Source organism: Eutrigla gurnardus, assembly GCF_963514095.1.
Source record: "Eutrigla gurnardus genome assembly, chromosome: 13".
Lineage (NCBI taxonomy): Eukaryota > Metazoa > Chordata > Actinopteri > Perciformes > Triglidae > Eutrigla > Eutrigla gurnardus.
Window position 1 is genome coordinate 8,771,620 of NC_139936.1, and position 22,384 is coordinate 8,794,003.

Consider the following 22,384-nt stretch of genomic DNA (forward strand, 5'->3'; position numbering starts at 1 on the left):
CCTCCTCTACATCAAAAGCCCTTTATAAATCCCATTCGTCCTTTCCTCCTCATTCTAGGTTTTATTCCAGCCCCTTTATTTTAATCAACTTATCCTCCCAGTTTCACTGCCTTTCAGTTTCTATCTTTTTTACTTTTCAGGACATGTTTCTACACATGGATATTTTTTTCCTTTCTCTGATCCCTAATACCGTCAGATAATGTGTACAAAGCTCATGATTTGGCACACTCTCCAATGGAAAAAAACACTAGTGATTAGAGGAGAAGATATTCACTGAGGTCATCCTAACAAAGGGAAAAAAGATGTGCTGCTCACGAGGAAAACCACCGTTTACAGTACAGTGGTCACAGCAAAGAGCACTGTCTGTTGGAAACAGAAACAATATGTATATTATAACATTCCCTTTTCTCAGCACGCTCTCCTGTGAGTGGCTCAGTCACACTCATGGCTGCCTCCATATACTGGAGTCCTACAGGCTATGAACCACCTGGTGATAATATCACACACTTTTGTGTCCTTAAACTAAACCAAAGTAATTTGTGCATATAAGTATATATATTGTGTGTTATAAAATCATAAGAGCTGCAAAGTATCACTTCCATTATCCATAAATCTGTTGTTTCTTTAAGTAAAAAAAAAATATATATAAAAAAATAATAATGGTGAAATATGCCCATCGCAATGTTTTCTATTCAATAAACAATGCCTCAAACAAGAGAGATGCAGCAACTCCTCACATTTCTGGAGCTGGAAACAAATGTTTTGATAAATGCCTTGAAACGATTATGAAAACTGATGTTTGGATTGATTTTCTATTTATTCAAGCAGTTCACAAGTCAGAGCAAAGAAAGGACTAGTTTCTCACCAGAATCTGTTGCTTTGCCATTAGTGAAGGGCAGATCACTGTTACCTGTCATCTAAAGAGGGGGGGAAAAAAACAAAAACCCATGAGAGAACATCAGCAGAGGAAGCAGGGCAGATTAAGGGTTAACATGCATCGTGTGTGGATTGACAACCGCAGAGCTGCAATACTGAACATCTCCATGTTTAACAGGCAGCAATGCACATTCACGAGGGACTATGGATGGCTGTGGTGACAACCACACACACACACACACACACACACACACACACACACACACACACACACACAGACACACACACACACTCACACTCACACTCACACTCACACTCACACTCACAGTCCTAAATACAGAATCAGCCGGTGGTGTTTTCATTATGTAACATTGGTGTTTGGAGTGAAGCAGTGGGCCTCTGTTCTTTTTTTGGCAGCGGGGCCATGATGGGCCCCAGAGTGTTTACATTTCTCTCAGAAGACTGAACATCACCGTATAGTGCAGGGAACAATAAAAGAAGTCCGGGGCCAACCTTGGGTAAACACATTTAGAGGGGCGACACAACGGCGTCATGGTGACCTGAGCCCCCCCCCCCCCCCCCCCCTCCCCGACATGGGAAATGTTAGAGCAGTTTGTGTGCTCTCCGTACTTTGGGCTGAAGAGAGACAGAACCTCTGGGCCGTAACGCCGTCCATCCCTCTCTGACAGCAGGTGAGACTGACACGCCGCTGACGTGAAGCAGAGACACTTCAGGTGCACCGTTTGTTTGTGTTGCCGAGTGACGCAAAGTTAAACAGCACCTAACAGGAGCTCAGCACGCTGAGTTTATAGATGAGGCCTGGGTGTCACTGAAGAATGGCGTGTCGGGGGTTCCTCATAGGAGACAATCAAATGGGAAGAAAGACACGGGGAGCTTGAACAGGTGGTGCCATGGCTATGTGGCTCAACAACACCCTCTAGTGGTGCAGTTGAGATACATCCTGTGGTCAGCTGGCTCAAACTGATACAGATGAAGAATCAACATGCAGTGTCGTGACAGCTACAATGTCTTTTAGCATAAACAAGTCTGTCTAACAGATGTGTTGAGAATCTCTTTATCCAACTGGAATAAACAAACTGGCGCTGTAGCCTATATATCATGGGCAGATATGTACACTGTGGCAGAAAAAAATAATAAACGTAACGTCAGTTGGACTTTAAAAGGGCTTCAAACCAGACAATGACCCCTCCTGCCTTGAATGGAAGCAACATTTATTGTGTTTCTCCGACTTTGTAGTCAGGATTTCCTTTAATTTGTCACCTGTCTGTATACTCAGGACTCAAAGGACATTCATGGATCAAGGACGGAGCATTGTACCTTCTCTTTGTCGATGTCCACTTTTGCCTTGGCGCTGCCGTTGAGCAGGCCATTTGCAGGGTCTCTCCGGGATAACACAGCCCCATCAGGCTGCTCCTGGTCAATGATGCGGTCCTGGTTGGGCTGAGCCTGGAGGCTGGCTGGACCTTGGCTTCCGCTTTCGGTTTCTGAATCGGTGCTGCAAGTTGAACCGCTCGTGGCTACCTCCACCTCCTCCGTCGGACCCCTCCCTTCAGAGGACACACTCACACTCTGGTCAGATGTCCCAGAGTCAGTCCGTTTCCTTGACAAAAGCCCAACGCTGTCTGAAGCTCCAGAGCCCAAACGGGGCCGGACGCCAGAGTCGGAGACATCCGAGCCCAGCCTCTGCCTGACGTAGGACAGGGAGCCGACACTTCGCTCTGATGCCCCAGAGTCTAGCCGGACACGCTGGAAGGGACTCTGGCTCCTGTCTGAGGCTCCAGAGTCCAGCCGGCCTCTGTAGGCTGAGCCCAGACTCTTCTCCGAGGACACGGAATCCAGATTGGACCTGGAAAGCACAGAGGTCACGCTGCGGTCTGAAGCCGAAGAGTCGGACCTTTGGCGATGAGACAGGACCAGTTCGGGCTCTGTGGTCACAGCCTCTCTCTGAGGCTGGATCAGCAGAGGTCCGGGGACATTGTCCTTCCCCAGGTGATCGAGAACCAACACCATGCCTGAGTTGGAGCCTGCAACACAAAACACAAATGAAAGATGAGCGATTTAAAAAAAACAGATTCTCATATTACTTCTATGCTTCCTCTCACATCAGTAGCAAACCTAAGTGAAGAGGGTGTTACTGTATGTGAGCAAAGGAAGCAGTAGGTGGTGACTTTTGAGATTGAAGTGATGGAAATGAAATACATGTGTGGGCACAGAGGCCCTCATAAGAGGCCCCGCCTCGAAAATATCTCCCGGGATCACAGAGGAGGCACGTGGAGACTTGAGGGGATGTTGGCATTTCCTCCAAACGGGCCTCAGTTCCTGAGCAAGATGTGTGAGATTGTGTCAGGGGTTTTGCATGAAAGAGAAGCTGGGGGTCACAACTAATGACAGGGAGCATGTGGCTTTCAACAGGCAAGTCGAGGAGGAAGTGGGAGTGAAATCGAGACTGGGACAAATACTTCCCGTCCCCTCTGTCCGAGCTCCTCCACCGCTCCTTCTCTCCTCAGGAAACCACACTCCAAACAACACGGCTGCCCACATCCTCCTCCTGCGACAGCGTCTACCTCTCACACCCCACGTAGTGATGGAATATCTGAGGTTGTGTACGTACCCACGGATAAGGAAAACAGACAAAACCAAGAGTGTATCGAAATCCCACATCCCACGTGCACAACACTTCTGTTTGACCGGTGTTTACACCAACTCTGCAAACGGGGTTCACCAAGAATGCATGCCTGTTATTTACAAACCAAATCAAAGGGTCGGACCGGCAGCCGCAGAAATCTCTTTCGACGTCAAGACACAATCGAAAGCAGACGTTCACCGCTTCATTTAAATCTTTCACCTCCTAAAAAAGATGCTCAATTGTGCACAATCAATTTATTCAGATTGATTATGTAATACAGTCTGAATAGAAAACGTGATTATGATACACAATTAAGACAATAACTGGCTGCCATTCTCCCATGTGACACTAAAGTCCACTAAACAGCAGTGTCTACATCTAATGATGCACCTAAACTCAATTACTGCTCGACTGAAGCGAAGGCCAAAACACGCCGATGCTTCTGCTACAAAGTCTCACGTTATTGTTCCATGTTTTTGCCAGCGGGAAGCTGTCATGGCCTTTGTGCAGAGATTTCTGGGAAAATCCCTGCTGCTGCTGGGTAATGAGAGGCTTGCTTTTAGCTCAGAAATAGCTACAGAAGCAGCCTCTCAATATATAGAACACAAACAAAGGCTAAACTAAGGCTTTTCTTTATCCCTCCGTCACAGTGAAGCAATGACCCGGGGAAAGCTTGTGTTGCAGGCGGGTCAGCGCAGGTTTGTTTGACTCCGCCCTCGCCTGCTGAAGACCTGGGCGTGACATCATCACGCCTCCGCTTCGGCGTAACAGGTAGATGAGATTTCTGTAGTAGATTTATTGTTTTTATTTACAAATCAAGTGTATCATTCAAGCTGTTGCATTCGTGTTCCTCTCAGATTTATCTCATGACCCCACTCTCGACCCCCATGTAGGGAACCAATGTTAACTATTCTATGGTATAGCAGCAGACCTGTGTTCAGTCCTTCAATTCCCACACATTTGTGATTCGCCATTAGTGAACACGTTTCTCTCTTTTGGGAACTTAAGACCAGACATTCCACTGCAAACATTTCATTTCCTAAATCACAGCCTTACAAGTTACAGTTTACACTAGGATTCAGTACAGCTGGACGCACGGTCATTGAGGTAAAGCTTGTAAATATACGTTTTTTTGAAGAAAGTAGAGGTATGCATGTGTTCAAAGACCAAAAAGAACCATCCAAGTCCCTCTGCTGAAACGACAAGAACCACCAGCCTTTCCCAACCATACTGTCTTTGTTGATTGGTGTCCACTTTAAAAAACCACCTACCTCCTTTGCTTTTCTATAGTGGTCTTTTTTTGTTCACCCCAGCTTCACCCTGGTTTAAATTGTAAGGTTAAATCAGGAACAGTGGGAAATTTCTCCGCCAAGTCAACCGGGCCTTGGTTCTGTTCTGGTATCAGCTTTATTTAGCAGAGGTGTGGCTGTTGGGTTTCCCTCCGTTTCTTCCCATAACGCCACCACCAACCCCAGGACCATCAGGGGAACACTGGATGCCAAGTCCAGAGCAGGCCAGGCCACACAGAATGACATTATTATGGCTGTCAGCCTCAGGGCCAAGTTTAGGTCATCCGGGCTCAGAAAAACAACTTTCATCTACAGCCAAGGATGATCAAAGTGAAATGCGGCGTCCCATATGAAGAGGATTGTCAAATCAACTGTTTGTCCCGGTGTGTTTAAATTGGACGCGTCAAAGGAAGGTTTGTAACAACTTTAATGACTTGCCAGAAATGCACTTTTGTCATTTAACAAGCTATTCATCAGCATCAGCCTGCAAAGTGTCACGGGTTCCAGGAACGAAGCACATTCATCACCTCCTGAAGGCCAGCATTCATACTTCTTCATTAATGGTTGGGCTAACTTAATGAAATGACTCCACACTTAAGCCAATGTCATTAAGCCTATGGCTGTGAGTGAGCCCTAATGGTTAATAAAGTCAGATGAAGGAACCCTGAACTAATATGACCTCCTGACCGCCACCTCAGGAGAATGGCTCCTTCAGCGGACTATTTTAACAGGCAGCAAAGAGGAAATTGCATCAAGGTGGACGTCTGCAGTCACGTAAACGCAACAGAGGCGGTCAGTGTTGGCTTCCAGCTACACGCCATCACCCATACGTGACCTTTAGGGGAATGTTTACAGCATACAGAAGATTTTGTGTTTTCCAAAAAACTTTGTGTGTATAACATACAGACAACGTGTTATAACGGCAGTTTGGCACTGAACGAGTGTTCCTCACCTATTGTCTGCAGTTCTCTGCTTTGTTGTGTCTGCTGGTCGCGTAACTCCCGGATCGGAGATCTGATATGCTCCTGCTCACTGTAACTCTCCCGCTCTGTCTCCTGGAAAAGAAGAAAACCACGCATGAGTATTTTCAATCAAGCTCCGGACGTATCATGCCCTTTAATGTCTTCAGGTTTTTCCTTCAGCACACGCTGCCAACCCATCCCTCTGATCAAAACAGCCCTACGATCATCTGAGGTCAGCTGGTGATCACAACAGTCTTTTGTTTTGGGGGGTTGAGGTCAAACGCTCCAGCCATGACGAGCAACATGTTTGGCCAGCTGGAAAAGTAAAGATCTGTTTCATTTTCCATTGTATATGTCAGAGAGAGACAGACAGAGACGCCCTCAGTGCCAAAAAAAGCCAATACTTGACATTCAGTCTGAATTCAGCACGTTATACAGACCTTTCTGCGGCCCGAACCTGCACTGATAGAGGAAAGTGGCAGCAGAGGGGGAGATCTCGGAGGAGAAGCGGGAGTATTTTGGCATATGGAGAGGAAACGGGAGAGGTGTGGAGGGGAGAACGGAGTGGGGGGAGATGAAGATGCCGGTACTACTGTTGGGCCTCTGGTGCCTGACCTTCAACCACTCTACAGGAGAATCAGCTGCACAAATAAGGCTCCTCTGAGCATGTGTGCACACACGCTTTAAATCACTCCCACACATATTTGTAATCCACAGCGCTCCGAGGACTTGCTTTTCTATTGAAAGGGCGAAAAAAAAAACCTCTTGCGTGTGGAGCTTTAGGTGGTATGCGTCATTCTGTAGCTGATTTGCAATGACGAACTATCACGCCACAAAATCTCCTTAAAGGTGTTTTACAAGAGGCATCTGGTGTAAGAATAGTCCTGCGAAAAAAAAATTGGGTGGATCCTGAAAAAACATAGAAACCAGATTTACAGCCTGCTATTACTACAAAAAGCTTCTGAAAACCATATTCACCAGCTCTCAAGCAAGCGAAGAAAGGCCACACGCAATCACACACTCACAATCAGTCGTCTGTGTGTAAACTACCTTATCATTCACGAACTGGCACAGTGAAAATTCTTAATCGTCACACCTTTGTGTTTTTAGAAAGGCATTTAATCAATGCAGTGTGTGATCAGAGAGAGAGAGGCCGTACACAAAGCCTGCTTGGATTCAAACACAACAAGCCCAGAGGCAGAGGTGAGAACGGACTGGGAGGCTTTCTGCTCCGTCGACTGTGACCTTCTCCACCTTGAGCAGATTACAGGGCGGAGCGGCCCAATCGCTGAGAGAAAATGTAATCAGACACTGTTACGGGAGCGCAAACAGGAAAGGTGAATCTGGAACGGCACCGCTCTGGTTATTAACTTAAGTGGATCACATCATGTAGCGAGATGAGATTAAAATAACAACAAGTTGAATTAGTGCAGTGACGATCCTCAGGGAGAGATCAATCTGTGTTGGTAGGAAAAAAAAGGTAGACAACTGAAATATGACATCATAGCAGTGTAAATCTACGGGGAAGGTGCCTTCCACTTTTTCCATATGGAGCAACAAAAAAAAAAAAAAAGTATCAGCACAAATTCTGGGGTGTAAAAAGGAGTCACTACTTTTAAAGCCGAGGCTAATTGTTGCTCAATTAGAATGGGGATTGAGTGGAATGCTCATTTGATGAGTCATTACAGCGTCTGATGAGTTTGGAGGACACAAACGGTGTTCTGCAACAACACAAAGGACTTGTAGGCACTACAGTGTAATAACGCGAGAGGTCAGGTCACACACAAAGGGCACTCTGCTTCTGAGTGGAGTCACTCAATCAAAGAGTCACAGGGGGAGATAATCACGTTTGAGCCATAAACACAATTAGAGAGGACAAGCCTTTCCTCACCCGGCCCTCCTCTCTTCCCTCTCCTGCTCCTACCAGGAGTCAGACAGACAGCCATCATTTCACAGCTCCCACTAAACCACAGGGAACATATTTCTCACAGACAGTGAGGCAGAGCGGGAAAAAAAGGGGAAGATAAAGTGGAACCGGAGACGCGGAGCAGAGCTCCGAACCTGCTGCCAGCCACCAATGCTGTCATTAGCGGCTTCCCTCTGGCCCCGACGGTGAAGACCTGAACACCGTCCCACACCGAACCACTCATCCCATGTGGCCTCAGGAGCCTGCTTGCTTTGGACTGTAATTGCGAAAAAGCTCGAACCCGTAAACACAAAAACAACTGTCCTTTCTGCGCGACCACAGCGAGGCGTCGGCCATCTGGATTCCTCCGAACCCTCAACGCCACAAAAAATAACAACAATGAGGCCGAGCCAGCACCGAGGGCGCACACCTCCTTCAACCAACCAGCTCAGGCAGCAGAGTTCAGCTGGAGATCAACGCGCCGGGTTTCAACGCTCCCAGTTTTCCACGGAAGTTAAACCCATCACTGCGCCGGGAATATGGTCGGACCATTTGAGGGTCCTCCATATACCTCCACATGGGAGAGAGGAGATGACTGGAGGCTCTTTTTCCATTACTGCAGCCTGAGGAGCCACACACTCGGCTCACCTCCAATAACTGAAATCCAGTAGCTGGAATGAAGTAGCAATCATCTCACACACACACACAGACACACACAGACACACACACACACACACAACCCACAAAAAACTCAGCCCTTAGCCTCATTCCCATTTGTACTTACTGCACGTCATCACTTGCCAATCTGAGCTTTACGATATTTAAAAAAAAGAATGAGTCTACTGTACTTTTCCCCCTCCAGCACAACTCATCTCCAAGTCTGCTAAACATATTGCAAATACTATAAGCCGGTAAGATAGAAACTTAATGATGAGATCAGAGAGCAAACAAAACTCTGTCTGGAACAGCCTACCTGAGCTCACACCCGGCCGGCATGCAAACCTGAAGCCTCACAGACAAATTACAGCATTAAATGACTTAAATACTCATACAATGTTAAATATTCCAGATGATGTCTTTGTAGAATCCTTATTCTTACATTTACTTCACAATTCTACAAGTGACCCAGTTTCATCTCACGCATCATCAAGGTGTCGTCTACTTCCTTAAAAGTTTAACCATCAACAAATATGTTCCAGCTCAGCAATAAATCATTAAGTGCACAAACCTGAAAGGTAAACAGAGAGGCAGGTACGTCTCATTGTTCAGTCAGACGGAAACGAGCGCGGATTGATGAGGAGAAATGGTTCAATGTAAAGAAAGAGGAGGACAGTAAGAGAGGAGCGTTTGGTCTGTGACAGCAGAAACAATCTGAATGACATTTACCTTCTCTCACTGACCCGGCTCTCTCTCTATCGCTCTCTCTCTCTCTCCCAGCAGTAACCCTCTTGGAGTCAGGACGTCCTCTACTCTGTCGCTCTACTCCCTCAGTCACATCATACACACTCTCTCTCTCTCTCACGCACACCCACACACACACCCACAAACAGGCACACCACAACCACCACCACCACCACCACACACACACATAATACCAACAAGCCACTCCCTTGACTTCCCCTGCCTCCCATTCTGTCTCCGAAGGGATCTGACCCCCCCCCCCCCCCACACACACACACACACACACACACACACACACACACACACACACACACACACACACACACACACACACACACACACACACACACACACACACACACACACACACACACACACACACACACACACAGGTTAAAGGGTTGTGCCTTGACACATTAACGTCTGACTCACTGTGTTTTGACCTAATTCTTTAGGACAAGATGAGATATTTTACTCTACCATAACCTATTTTCCATTATTGAATATTAAGCACTTTTTTTTTTTTTTTTACCTTTTGCTACTGGCACTTTTGGCTCCATACATATAATTAAAGTTTTTTAGAAGCCACAGTTACAGCATGGTTTCTCACAAATGAGCTAAAGGAAACTTGTACTTACGTGAGCTCTACTTGTGTGTCATTAAAACACGGCCATTAAATAAATCACCTTCTCATGTGTTCTGGTAAGCGACATTAATCCACCAATTGACCATGCATACACACTGGTATATTTTCCATGATACATTTTTGTTACTTCAGTTTCTGAGCTGCTGTTTGTCTCAAGCTGCTGGCAGTATACACATATTGTGTGTGTGTGTGTGTTTGGCTGCTGCGGAGGCCTATCTAGGACCTCCATCTGCCACAGGACAATTGAGCGCAGCTCAAAGAGATCCGCTGCTGTGATGTGAGTGGAAGGAGTCCTGCTGCTGCTGGTTGATGTTGTTTTTGGCCACGTCCCCATTCCAGCACAGACTAGGCTGCTGAGGCACAGCTGGTGGGCTGCCTGTCCCGTCTGTCTGTCTGTCTGTCTGTCTGCCCCCCCCTCCTCAACATCCAGACCTCCATCGCCCCCCTGATCCATCATGCCACCTGTAGCTCACAACTCCACCGCCGTACAGCTCAGCTATCATACAGGAAGTGAGGCAACAAGGCTTGAATGTTAAAGCTTCCTGTGACGCCAGCATGCTGTCATTGCGCGCTCACACACACACACACACACACACACACACACACACACACACACACACACACACACACACACACACACACACACACACACACACACACAAGGAATGCACACAAGCAAAGCGTGGGCTTCAACAGACAATGGGACGGATACTAATGGCTCCCTTTTACGTCACTGTGGCGGGAAAAATTGGCTTTCACATGAACCACCAGAACTCTGATAATGCGACTGATTGTATTTTCCTCTAAAGCTTAGATAGCTGTTCCTTCACCTCCATCACTCTAAAGGCTTGAGTTACAGCAGGGGTGGCCACATACAAGGGGTAAATTTGTTTTTCCTCCAAATCTCATCCACTGGAAACAGAGCATTCATCAAAAAACTGCGATCACACACACACAGCAGATAAGATAACATCTGGCTCCTAGCAGACTCTCCCAAAAAGGCAAGCTTCATGTTCACTGACAATAATAACGCTGAAAAAAGTTTAGTTCAACTCTGAGGACACAGTCATTCATCGGCCACTAGAGGGCTGAGAGAGGCGTCTCTGGAGACTCCAGAGCCAAAGAGGGATTCAGAAACATGTGATGTTGGCCGTCAAAACGCAATAAAACCATTCAAATATTTGATCAAATCAGATTCAATTAGATTCAAAGTCTCCGAGCCTCTCGTCTCTCTGTTCAACTGTCTCAAAGTGTTAAAGGCTGTAAAGACATGTGACCATGACAGCGTCTGGGAGACTGTCCCTGTCAAAAACTATTTACTGCCTTCTCTAATCACCGGGCTCAAAGCACTTTTTATCTTTCTGCTCATACTTGGCCAAATCTGGAAGAGGATGTAAAAAACAAAAGCACATTCTTTGCTCCGTGGCAGCCAAAGTGTGTGCGTGTGTGTGTGTGTGTGTGCATTTACATATGGTCCAGCCACATTCATGACACAGTGTGTGACTCAAGTCACAATGCCGGTTGTTGTTTGCTGCATTCTTCATTGTGGCAGCAGAGAAAAACCTCAGTGGTCATTGTTGCCACGCAAACAAACTCAACACCCGCAAATTGGTCCGCGCTCCGTTCGGCTTTGCAAATGGAAGTCGACACAAGTAGTCATTAGACGAGGGAGCCGTCAGTTGAAATGTGACGTTCAGACCGTTATCAGGATAATGCGGTGATATTTAATAATTTCTCCGCCCACGAAACCGCTCTATTAACTCTGATCTACTCACCCCAGTTCCCATGCTGCTCCGGGGCTCCACGCTCTCAGGCTCCAGGCAGCGACCCAGAGCTTTAGCCCGCTCCACAGTCCCTAAAGAACACACACACACGGCAGCAGAACAATAATTACAACCAAGTTGCCGGGGCTGGTTATCCCATCTGATGTCAAACCTCCGGTCATTTGTGAAATTAGGAGAAGAGAAAACACAGATGGGACACGAGCCGAGTTGACAGCAAAGAAGATTGTCTGAGGTGTCCCGACACGGCCCCAGAGGAGGATCAGAGTGACAGGGGCCTCACACAAACCAGACAGCGCTAAGGAATGACAGGAATCCACTATCTGATCCAGCATCATAGGTAGATCTGCCTCAGTAACTATGGCGACCACAGACAGCCCTCCATCGCTCCCTTTTGAGTTATGCATGCACATTGACACTATGTATTTACCCACATAGTTCCTTTCATCCAGACTAAAGCAGAATATAACATCCTTATATGTTTTTACATTTATATAACTTGATATTTACAGCATCATCGTCAGTTTAAGTGTGTGAGCTGCCAGAACACAGATGAATCATCCTGAAATGTTTCATTACGATCCCACAGCTGGTCTCACATATGAGTTTCTAATCAGTGAAAATGTGCATCTTTCTAAGTTTCCAGGGATTATATCTCACAGACACAATCATCATCATAGAAGAGCTCACCTTGCTGCTGTTCATCTCGGATGGTTCGGATGGCCGCTCTGATCATCTTCCTCTCCTCGTACTCGCTGGCGGCACGGAGCTTCACACAAACACACGTGATGTCAGTGCTCGCAGGACAAGCATGCGGTGTCACCCTATAACATGATTTCTCATTTTTTAATGTTAATACTCACCATTTTCGTGAGCTCGTCGATGTCCTGGATTGATTGCAGTTTTCGTGACAGGACGTCCAAGTTGTCGTTGGTTTCAGACCTGAGAGAGGGAGAGACGTTTAAGTGGTTATAATGGTGCTCATTATGTCTTACCATTAACTTCACAGAATATTAAAATACAAATACAAATTGTGGGCTTCATTGACTCTTTCGTCGGGCCTCTCTGTGCTTTTGAAAGGCAACAGAAGACAATTTGGAGATAACGCGCGGCTTTCTAGCCCGGGAGAAAACGCTCCCAAATACAGTGTGGAAAAAGTGATATTCTGGCATAATAGATTTGACAGCAATGACACACAGTGCCTAAAAAAAGGCTGCACTCATCCTCCCATCATTTCAGCCTCATATTTCTCCATTTCACTGCTCACTTTTATTCTGGTTTCTATTACTCATAGCCTCCTCCAGTTCTCCACATTACCTAGATATTAGAGGACGTGTGGCACGCCAGAGTGGAATATTTCACATTCCACCGCTGAGAGGCAACTTTCATACGGGTAATGTGTATAATACGTGTGTCTTAACACATTTGCTACTGTAGGTATGCATACCTACTTTCTGTAGCAGCATCGTGAAGTATTATTATTGCAATTCTTCACCTCCACTCGAGGTATTACCAGTTATTATTTTACACCTGTTACAAGACCTAGTCCATCCTGACCTGCAGAGCTCATCTCATTTAGTTAAAAGCTTTAAGTTCTCATACTATTTTACATTTTGTGCAAGTTTATTACATAAATTACTCAAATATTGTATTATCTTAAATATTTGTACTAAAAGAATTAGGTTTTATGAAGACTTTATACTAAGCCGTACAAATGTTTACACTCACACCAAGATGATCTTCTTCTAGAGCCTGTTTGTCCTGTTTCTCATTCAGTGTGTAAGCAAAAAAAAAGTGTTTATTGACAAAATGGCAAAGGTGGAATTAGAGCCGAGTTATCAGTTTGTCCACATTCCTCAGCTGAGTGACAGAAGCTGGGAATTGAAGTGGAAAAACACAGAGAAAGCTCCATGTAAAACCAATGAGGACAAACAAAGTGAACCGAGTGGTTCAATCTGAATCTCAGGAGAAGAGATGTGACATAAGGACACTTTCTAAAAGTGAATGTATTTTCTGTGAAATCTTGCATACACAATGGAAAATGGAAAAGTTGCTGTGGTTGCAGTTCTCAGTCCCCTATGATTTCCTGACTTGACTTTTCCAGACATTTCTCGTTTTCCCACTGGAGTCGAGGAATGCTGCATCTGGGTTTTGTGTTTTTTTTCCCAGCATCTCCAATTCACCTGGACTGGTGTTTGTCATTAGAGACACGTCTGTGTGTGTGTGTGTGTGTGTGTGTGGTCTTACCTGTGCTGGTTCTCCTTGTCCTCCTGCTGTTTGAGTCGCATGGGGCGAAATCTCTTGCTGGCCAGAGCGGCCTCCATGTCCTCGATCTCCCTCCTCCTTAACTCCCGGATGGCTGAACGGATGACGCGCCTCTCGTCCAGATCCACGGTTCCATCCAGCTGCAACATAAAAAGGAAAAACACACAAAAAAAAAAGGGCATGAAGACAAATGTGAGCGTGCACATTGCAGGACGCCGCATATTTGGGCTGCAAAGTGTAGCCACTTGTTGCTCGTATAATGCCATCATTGCATCCATGAGCGAGTAGCCTACACCGCAGAAGCATGGTCAGGACACGGCCACACTGTTATAGAACAACCCACTACAGCAGCACAACACAGGCTTGTTGTCAGTGTAAGTACAGGGCAGTGGAGAAGCAGAACTGTAGGGCCCATAGCGTAGAGTCATTGCTCCGATTTCCTGAGGTCGTCTATTGGCCTCTGTAATTAACGTTGTCAAACAAGGACAATAACGCATTTCTTCACAAGAAGGAGCAGGCTGGGGGACGGTGTAGCCAAACATACAGATGTCCAGCCAAAATCTCTTATTTTGTGACTTTAGCCTGTGGTTGCAGCTTGGCTCCGGGGACGGCGATGTCGGTGTGTCGGCTGACTGAAACATAATCCCTATTGGACGGATGCCTCGACATTGTGAACATGTTAGTGTGCTGATGTGGGCTTAAGGTCATGCTGTGCTAACCAGAGTCACAGCTGACGGATAACAAACATACGTTCAGGTGTGTGACTCGACTTCCAGACAGCATTAAACGGGGCCTGGCTTAGTTTTAAATGTGTGGTTGGGAGTCACGCGGTCAGCAGGGGGCGATGAGCGGCTTATCGATTGGTGAGGACAAGTGATCCGACTTCCATAATGTGAAAAGACAGGAACCACCTGAGCAGGAAGCCGAGGATGAGAAACAGGCACGGCAACAGCTGGTCCTGGGCTATAAGAAGGAAGTGTGTTCAGCTCCCCGGGTCCATCAGGTGTCTTTACTCTTGAGTAGCAGCCGGGCTGCAGGAGGCCTCACAGACTCAGATGTTGAAACGGCTCACTTGAAAACACTCACCGAGCCATTTCATCGCTCCGAGTGGCTATTAGTTAAAGGGTTTCTTTTTTCCCCCCAGCAGGAGTAATTAAGGTGTGCGGGTGTGTGTATAAAAGCACGCCTGGAGACAGACACGCCAGCGGGCGAGCTGGATGCTTTCATGTCAGCGACAGCCGCGAGCCTAGCGAGGGCGGAGGGAGCCCTCTCCTGCCATACAAGAGACAGATCTCTCTTTCGCTCGACAGCGGGAAACCTGTCAACACATGCAGAGATGAGCCGTCCCTCTGGCAGGCTTTCCTGATACACTTCACGCACAGACACACACACTCCTGCTGCACCAGTTAAAACCTGCCGAGTGGAGAAACCAACCCTTGTGTGCCGACTGGTTTCCAGTAGAGGAAGCTGGATGTGGTTGTTAAGCTAAGCTTTGCACCCTGGTGGGTTGAAAAGGGGGTTGTTGTGTTGATGTGCCTCCCCCCTACCGGGCCTGGAGGAGGAAGAGGGGGGCTGTCTCACAAGAGATGAAGAGGGCCAGTGGTTTTGAGGTCTCACTGCGGTTTGACAAAATATGCAGCCCGAGCTACGCTAGCTTAGAGGGGCTCTCCTATGTACTATAATTTGTGGAAATTCAAAGTGCTGAGCTGACTGAAAATAATGGGTAAGAGAAGAAAGTGTTCAGAAAAAGGCAGGGAGAGAGCATATGAGGGAGGAGAAGGATAAGAGGGGAAAGTAAAGCGAAGAACAGGGGGGAAAGGATGACAAAGTGAAAAAGAGTCAAATGAAAGAGAAGCTGGACTCGGGTATGCCTAAAAATGGGCAGATGAGAGCTGGGTGGGAAAGGGCCAGGCCTCGTTCAGGTCATTCCTCACATTCCTGCTGACTCACTAGGAAAAGAGATGGAAGTGAAATGGGATGATCAGGAACGGGGGTTCGGGTCAAAACCCAGGAGTGAGACTAGATGATGATCTCAGGAGTGTCAGAGTTTCAGAGAGGAGAAAGGAAATGGGAACACACTTGCTGTTATTGTCCAGTGTCTCAAACACACACACACACACACACACACACACACTAACACACACACAAGCCAAACACCCGGGGGAGCGGTCTGTTACCACACTGTCAAGCTTACTGCTGAATGAATGTCATGATGTGATTATACAGCCAGGACGCTGCCAAGTTTTTTGGACTGACTGATTTATTTATTCACTATTGAGATATAACAGAGCAGCCTCAGGCCTGGGCCTCCACTCTAAAACAATAACTTCTGCTTAGCATTTTCAAACCAGGCTGCAGTTTTTTTTTTTTACCCTTTTCTGTTCATATCAGTTTAAAACATCAAGCAAAAATCACATAAGAAAATGTTCAACAGACAAGGTCGTCTCCTAAAGAGAGAGAGAATGTGACAAACTGCCCAAATCAGTCACAGTGATCTTGTTTAAATGCACGCACAGGGGAATTAAAACCCTGACGTGGTGAAAGGGGCAGATGAAAAACAAACCCTACGTGTGCACGTCAGCACTTTGACTTTTTACCTGCTCGAACACACATTTTTTTCCAAGTTATAAAACGGGCCAATCAGTGCACAGATGGCCGCGTGTCGAGTCAGTTTGGATTGGCCGCAACATTTGTACACTAAAATCAACTGGCACAAGTCCAGCGGCCGTAACTGACTTTTCCCTTTACGGGTTTGAAAAGAGGAGACTGGAAAAAAGCCGACCAATAGCGTCCCTGCACGGGAAGGTGATGAGTGGGCTTAACCCGAGCAAATAAAACACACCTTAAAGCTGGCTGGCTGCCAAAGAAAAAAAAAAAACAGAGTGACCGTTAAAAGTACCAGAGACGGAAACACAGACTAACAGAGTCCATTTGACAAACCCTCCACATGGCATTGGTCTTTACTGGGAGGCTGCTGGGTCAGTGGGAGGGGAAAACAATCATCCATGCAGTTACACAGTAACAGCACTTTACACCGTTGACCGTCCCTGGAGGTATTTTTCAAACCAAGCCACAGACCAACCGTCACTGTGGCTCCGAACAGCGACAGCCCTGTGACCCGGAGAGCAGCCGTTATACCCAGACAGAAGGCTAACACACAAAAAGAAAATAGGTCACATGTAAAAATGTTTTCCTGAAAACGATGCCGTCATCCCCAGGCTGTCAGCACCTTTAATGACGGGGGGTGTCACCTTATAGTCTGGTCTATGAGGAAGCTGCTTGGTTGAGTCACCTGGCTGTCTGTGGTATCCAGTGTTTGGAACAGGATAGAGCAGGTGGTTCTTCTTACAGATGTGTCTTCGCCTCACTTTACTGATATAAACCAGAAGATGATAATCTCATTTAGGAGGAATCGTACTTCGGGGTGGCGCAAGAGACAAAGAAATGTTTGAATGTTTCCCAAGTGGGCCAGCTAAGGCTTGTATTGTGTTTGTACCGCTGAGTCACTTCCTGTCGGCCGGCAGCTTTCTATGGAGTCAAAACCTCAGACCTACATCCGAAGACATGTGCCTGACTTAGCCCGATCAATCACAGTCAATTAGAGCGTTCATGGTTTAGCAGTAATCCCGACCAGCTGGTGACACACTCCTCGGGACAGCAACACCCTCTGAGAGTCATCATGAAAGAATCAGATTTAAGTCGGTGTGGTTGCTTTTATTTATTGTGCCACACATGGAAAACGGCCTCAGATGTGGTCAATGAAGTCAAGGTTCTTCAGGTAGTGAAAACACACTAAGCTACCATGTAGTGGCTCTGCCCCCCCACATTTGAGCTAAATGCAAACGCTAAAAGGTATTACTTTGGTTTAAATATTAAAACTCATGTTTAACTTGTGACTACTGGAGTAAAAGTAGTAAAAGTATAGTTTATTGTGAAATTTAAAACAAAAAACAGTCCAACATATTATAAGCATCTTCCCAGTGGGTGTGTCATGGTTTACAAAGGTCAGGTCAAACATCACAGCCTGGTATGTGGTCAGCATACACACACACACACACACACACACACCCCTGTCTGGGAGCACAATGACCCCTCAGGCCGAGACCCGACCTTTTGACTGCTAATGGCTGTCCATGTGTCTCATTTGCTGTTTCTGCCCCCAACACTTACTTCTACTTTGTGATCGATGACGCGTCGAGCAAATTCCCCGACACAAAGCAGTATGTATACCTCCTCCACGTGCACGGGTACGGGGATACTGTGTGTTTGTGCATGACATGAGGGCTACAGTAATAATTTCCAGAGCAGGCTGAAGGTTAAAGTGCAGCCAGGCAGCAGATCGGATCAGTGCTTTTAAACTCACTTGTGTCAAGCCCACAAGTGAGTTTGCCCTTATAAGGCCGTCCTGGTAGCAGAGCTGAAGTGGATTACCAGCTGCCACCGAGGAAGCCGGCGTGGTACAAACATCGAGACGGACGTAAATAAACAAATCCGGAAGGACTGAAAGGGTGAGAAAGTTCAAAAATGCGTGAAATCTCTTTATTGCCTCCAATCTGAATTCAGGTTGTCGTCCCATAAATCGTTTTCTCAGCGACTCAAGAAAACAATGCATGGAATAGAGCGGAGCTGCACACCACACCCACTCAATAATGAGACATGGAATCAGGATACATGAGAGCCCTGCATGACATGGGACTCCTGGATTCTCAGAAGTGGGAGTTTCAATCACCTCTCGGCTAAAAAATGCAACAAAGAAACGAACCAGATTCGAGCTTAAAAGCCATTGTGCTACAGTGAACACTCATCGTCTCAAATAGAGGGAGTACCTGTAACATATCCAAGCCAAGGGAGAAAGAAAGATTACTGCACATGTGGCAATGGGAGTGCGGCCACACGTGTGGGAAGGCTTAACCTTTATTAATAAGCGGATGGTAGGACAGAGGCCCAGAGCAGACCTGGGAAAACAGTGTCCCCTTTACACTTGAGGTAGCAGGCATAAAGAACGGACGCATGGAGGAATGCAAGTGGGTCAGAGGTACAGGCATCACTGTGTTCTGCAGGACTGTAATGATGCACTGAAGACAGATCTGAACTCACGTGTGCATGACGTGGCCTCATGCTCCGAGTAGAGTCTTACATTAGTGCACTGATGGATTCATTAGCCCACACGTGGACAATGCTCTGATCAGAAACTGCAAAAATAGTGACCTTTCCAGCTCTGTGGACTTCAAAAGTAATTTCCAATCATGCAGCATTGCTTCATATCTAGCAATGCTGATGCATATCTCTTCATCGTCCACAGCGGAACAGCTTTCACTCCATCGGCTGCCTCCGTGAGACGTTCTGGCCCATTTCAGCTCTCTGAATGTGTCTCGCTTCAGAGGCGCGAGTCCCGTCACAGAGAGGATCCAGGTCACTTACAGCCTGGTCGGGACAACCATGCCCCACTTTCTGGAGCTGGCCTCAACAAAAGAGTTTCATATCAGCCAAACGTAAGCAAAAAGGTCTCATTATTCTGTCGGCGCTGTACAATACATTATTAACCCCGACACGCAGACATTACTTTAGCATTCACTTTGACAACAAACTTTGTTTGTGGGATTTTCACTCTGGGATCTTGTTTGTTTTCTCCAGGTTGATCCAAGAAGTTTTTCCCCAAAGAAGGATCTTTTCCTCAAAGCTTCTTCGTGTAACATTTTAACTCATCGCACTTAATCATAGGAGACCCACAAAGGAAGGGAGCAGTCCAGTTTGTTAGTACCTCGTGGTCAGAAGCAGAAGTTCTGATGCAGTTTGACAGATTTCATCAGGAAGGAGCCGTCATTAATAAAGATAAGAAAAGACTACGCTGGATGCTGCCCTTCAGCTGGCCGTGTCCCGTGAGCAGAGCCAGGTCACGGCAGGAGCTGGAGCGTGATGAAATGGAATATGGGACATCGCCCGGTCAAGCTGAAGCCCTGCGTGACCCTCTCTTGTGGTTAAATGAGCAAAGAGCAAGGAGGCGAGAGAGGGAAGTCCCACAGGAGTAAACAGAGATGGTGGTCAGAGCACTTTGGGAGGCTGCAGAGACCGTTTGTTCTATAGATGCTGACTCTGAAAGTCTGCAGTACCTCGAACAACAGGAGAGAGAGAGAGAGAGAGAGAGAGAGAGAGAGAGAGAGAGTCGCACAGTGACGGACAGACAAAGGCAAACAATATTTAACAGATCAGCTGTTATTATCTCAAGAATGCCACAACATTAACAACAGTGGTCAGGAAAGAAAAACATCAACATCCGCAGGACAGTTTCTAGTAGATCTCAGGAAATGGCTCTTTCCTGAGGGAATCAACACAGAAGAGACAGACACCACAGTGTTTCTACATTTCTCTGTGTCTTCGCTTTCATCTGTTTTATGTAAAAAAAAAAAAAAGTACCATCCTTTCCTAAGCTTGTGCAATGTGATGCATGCAGCTTTATTTCTACTGGTTTGATCCAGTATGTGACTTGGCAGAAAACCCAAGACACGTCTGATCCTGGAGAGTGCCGATGCAGCTTCCTGTACGTTTCTCTATAAAACAGAGCCACACCTTTATTCCAATGTAAAGCCAAAGACTGCTGAAAGCCCAGAAAGTTTGGGCAAAGCTAACGGGTGCTGAACATCAAAAGGCACTTTAATAGCATCTCTGCAATTACGTGAGTCACAATGTTCTCTTCCCCTCATTTAAAGTGGGCATTAAGCTCGATTCAGGTAATGGTGCCATGATTTTTGCACACATTAATTAAACAAATTAATCAATATTGATCTTTAAATCCTCTTTGATGAGAGCAAAACAAAAAGCCGTACAGGGACATCATAGATCGAGCATGGAAACCACGGAAACAGCCGCCAGAAAGCAGATTGGACACATCTGGAAAGTGTTTCTTCTGATTATAAAACACCTGGAAAACAGTCTCAACAGCAGCTCGGAGGATTTGTCACACACACAAAAACCCTCGCCAAAGCACCTAAAGCATTCACACTCTAGCAGTGGGCTTTCTGTAGCCAGAGACGCCTGGTGGCAGCGAAGGAACCCACCTTCAATCCCTTATCCAGACCCTTTTTCCATTTGGCATGATGATGATCCAGACAGACGGAGCTCAGTGATAGAAACCCTCTCTGCTGGATCACTTAGTTACCACACAAAACGAAAAATACCGGAGCAGCTCCGTCTCATATCTGATGCTTACAATAATTATCCTCGCCTCTATTTGTCCAACTGTGACTCTTTGGTCTCCCTCAGTAACCACAGGTCAGTTCTGCTGCTCTAACCTCCATCATGCTTCATCTCATCACTGACTTTCACTACTTAAAAAAAAGAAAAGTGCTCCATGGTGGTTTCCACCACTAGAGGTGGGATGTTTTCACCAGTGGTTGTATCAAGCACACCAATGCTGACACACTTGCAAACTGGCAATTCAACTCCATAGATGATACATGGCATCGTGTAGATTTTGGCATTTTACCCGCCGCCATCTCATATTTTTGCAACAGAAGTCACCATATTTGGACTGCGGAGGAGCGACGGGCGTTAACAATAACTCACAACTGTTTTACTAAGCGTTAAACTGCCACATTCTTCTTTTGTGACTTTTAAAAAATGACAAAACATTGTCTGGCCTCCTGCTTATTAATGAAATAGAGCTCCTCGTATTCAAATGCCAGCTCATGTTTCCAGCGCATCGTTTAAAAAAATGACAAAACAAATATCAAGCGTCCGCTTTAATGAGGAAATATGACACGCTGAACTCAACTTCAACTTCAAACATGGAGTAAATGTTTGCAGAAATACATCGCAGCGTGTGCTCCTCTTACTCAGAATTATTGTTCCAGAGCAACAAACTACTTAAAGGCCACAGACCCAAAAATAGACTTTCGTATGCACATCATCCCAAAGTTCACTGCTTTTCCTTTCTCATCCTTTCAGAGCCAAAAGTCGCTGCCTATTTAAAGCCGTGTCCAGTAACAAAAGTTTCCTGTTTTATCAAACAAACAAGTGAGTCCTTATCTCTCTGCCCCCGGCAGTGTAGCGGGATATTCAGAGGCTGAAGTCTGAAACTAAACTAGCCTGCAGAAGTGGAGATAACTGCTGTGTCGGCTTAGACGGAGGAACATTTCTTCATTGGCTCCTCGCTTTTGAAACCGAACCATACAGGAAATGCCATGCGGAAAATGTGAAGGGCGTGATCACCTGAAAGAATGATGACAGACTCAGCAGAAGAAGGAGAAATCAGGTGTGCAATGTGAAGGCTGTGCTTTTTCGTTTTTCAGGACAGAAACGCTTTCAAAAACCTCCACTGGAGGTCAAAGGCAGTTCACCAACTACCAGCATAAACCCAGAAGCAGCAGGTGTCCTCAACGGTCAGGAGCATAAAACCCTTTATGTGAATAGCAAAGCGAGGAGGGGCCATTATCAAAAGGGAGATTTGTTGCATGCAACAGCTTGTATCCCAAACAGTCTGTAGCCCCTTTGAAGGCTGAATAAAATGGTTTTCAGGTTCAGTCTTGCAGTTTAGTGCTTTCCCAAAAGATGTTCTCTTGAAATGTTACTTTAGGTGCTGTGACAGTTTCCCACAGGCCAACATTACATGTTC

The 22,384-nt window shown here is 46.2% G+C and overlaps 1 protein-coding gene across 6 annotated transcripts in view; it reads right to left on the bottom strand.

Moving 5' to 3' along the window:
• The window catches only part of smtnb (smoothelin b), a 40,388-nt gene that overhangs the window by 14,041 nt on the left and 3,963 nt on the right, over positions 1 to 22,384 (bottom strand). For 2 of the 6 annotated variants that reach the window (XM_084025095.1, XM_084025097.1), the window contains exons 2-8: positions 13,756 to 13,913; positions 12,372 to 12,450; positions 12,199 to 12,277; positions 11,503 to 11,582; positions 5,765 to 5,867; positions 2,215 to 2,921; positions 866 to 917 (exon numbers count right to left, since the gene is read on the bottom strand). In XM_084025095.1, coding sequence (XP_083881221.1) covers positions 866 to 917; positions 2,215 to 2,921; positions 5,765 to 5,867; positions 11,503 to 11,582; positions 12,199 to 12,277; positions 12,372 to 12,450; positions 13,756 to 13,913 — 1,258 coding nt within the window. Of the gene's footprint in view, positions 1 to 865; positions 918 to 2,214; positions 2,922 to 5,764; positions 5,868 to 8,908; positions 8,943 to 9,066; positions 9,127 to 11,502; positions 11,583 to 12,198; positions 12,278 to 12,371; positions 12,451 to 13,755; positions 13,914 to 22,384 lie in introns of those variants that run through there. The other 4 variants (XM_084025096.1, XM_084025099.1, XM_084025098.1 and 1 more) reach the window with 4 other exon arrangements.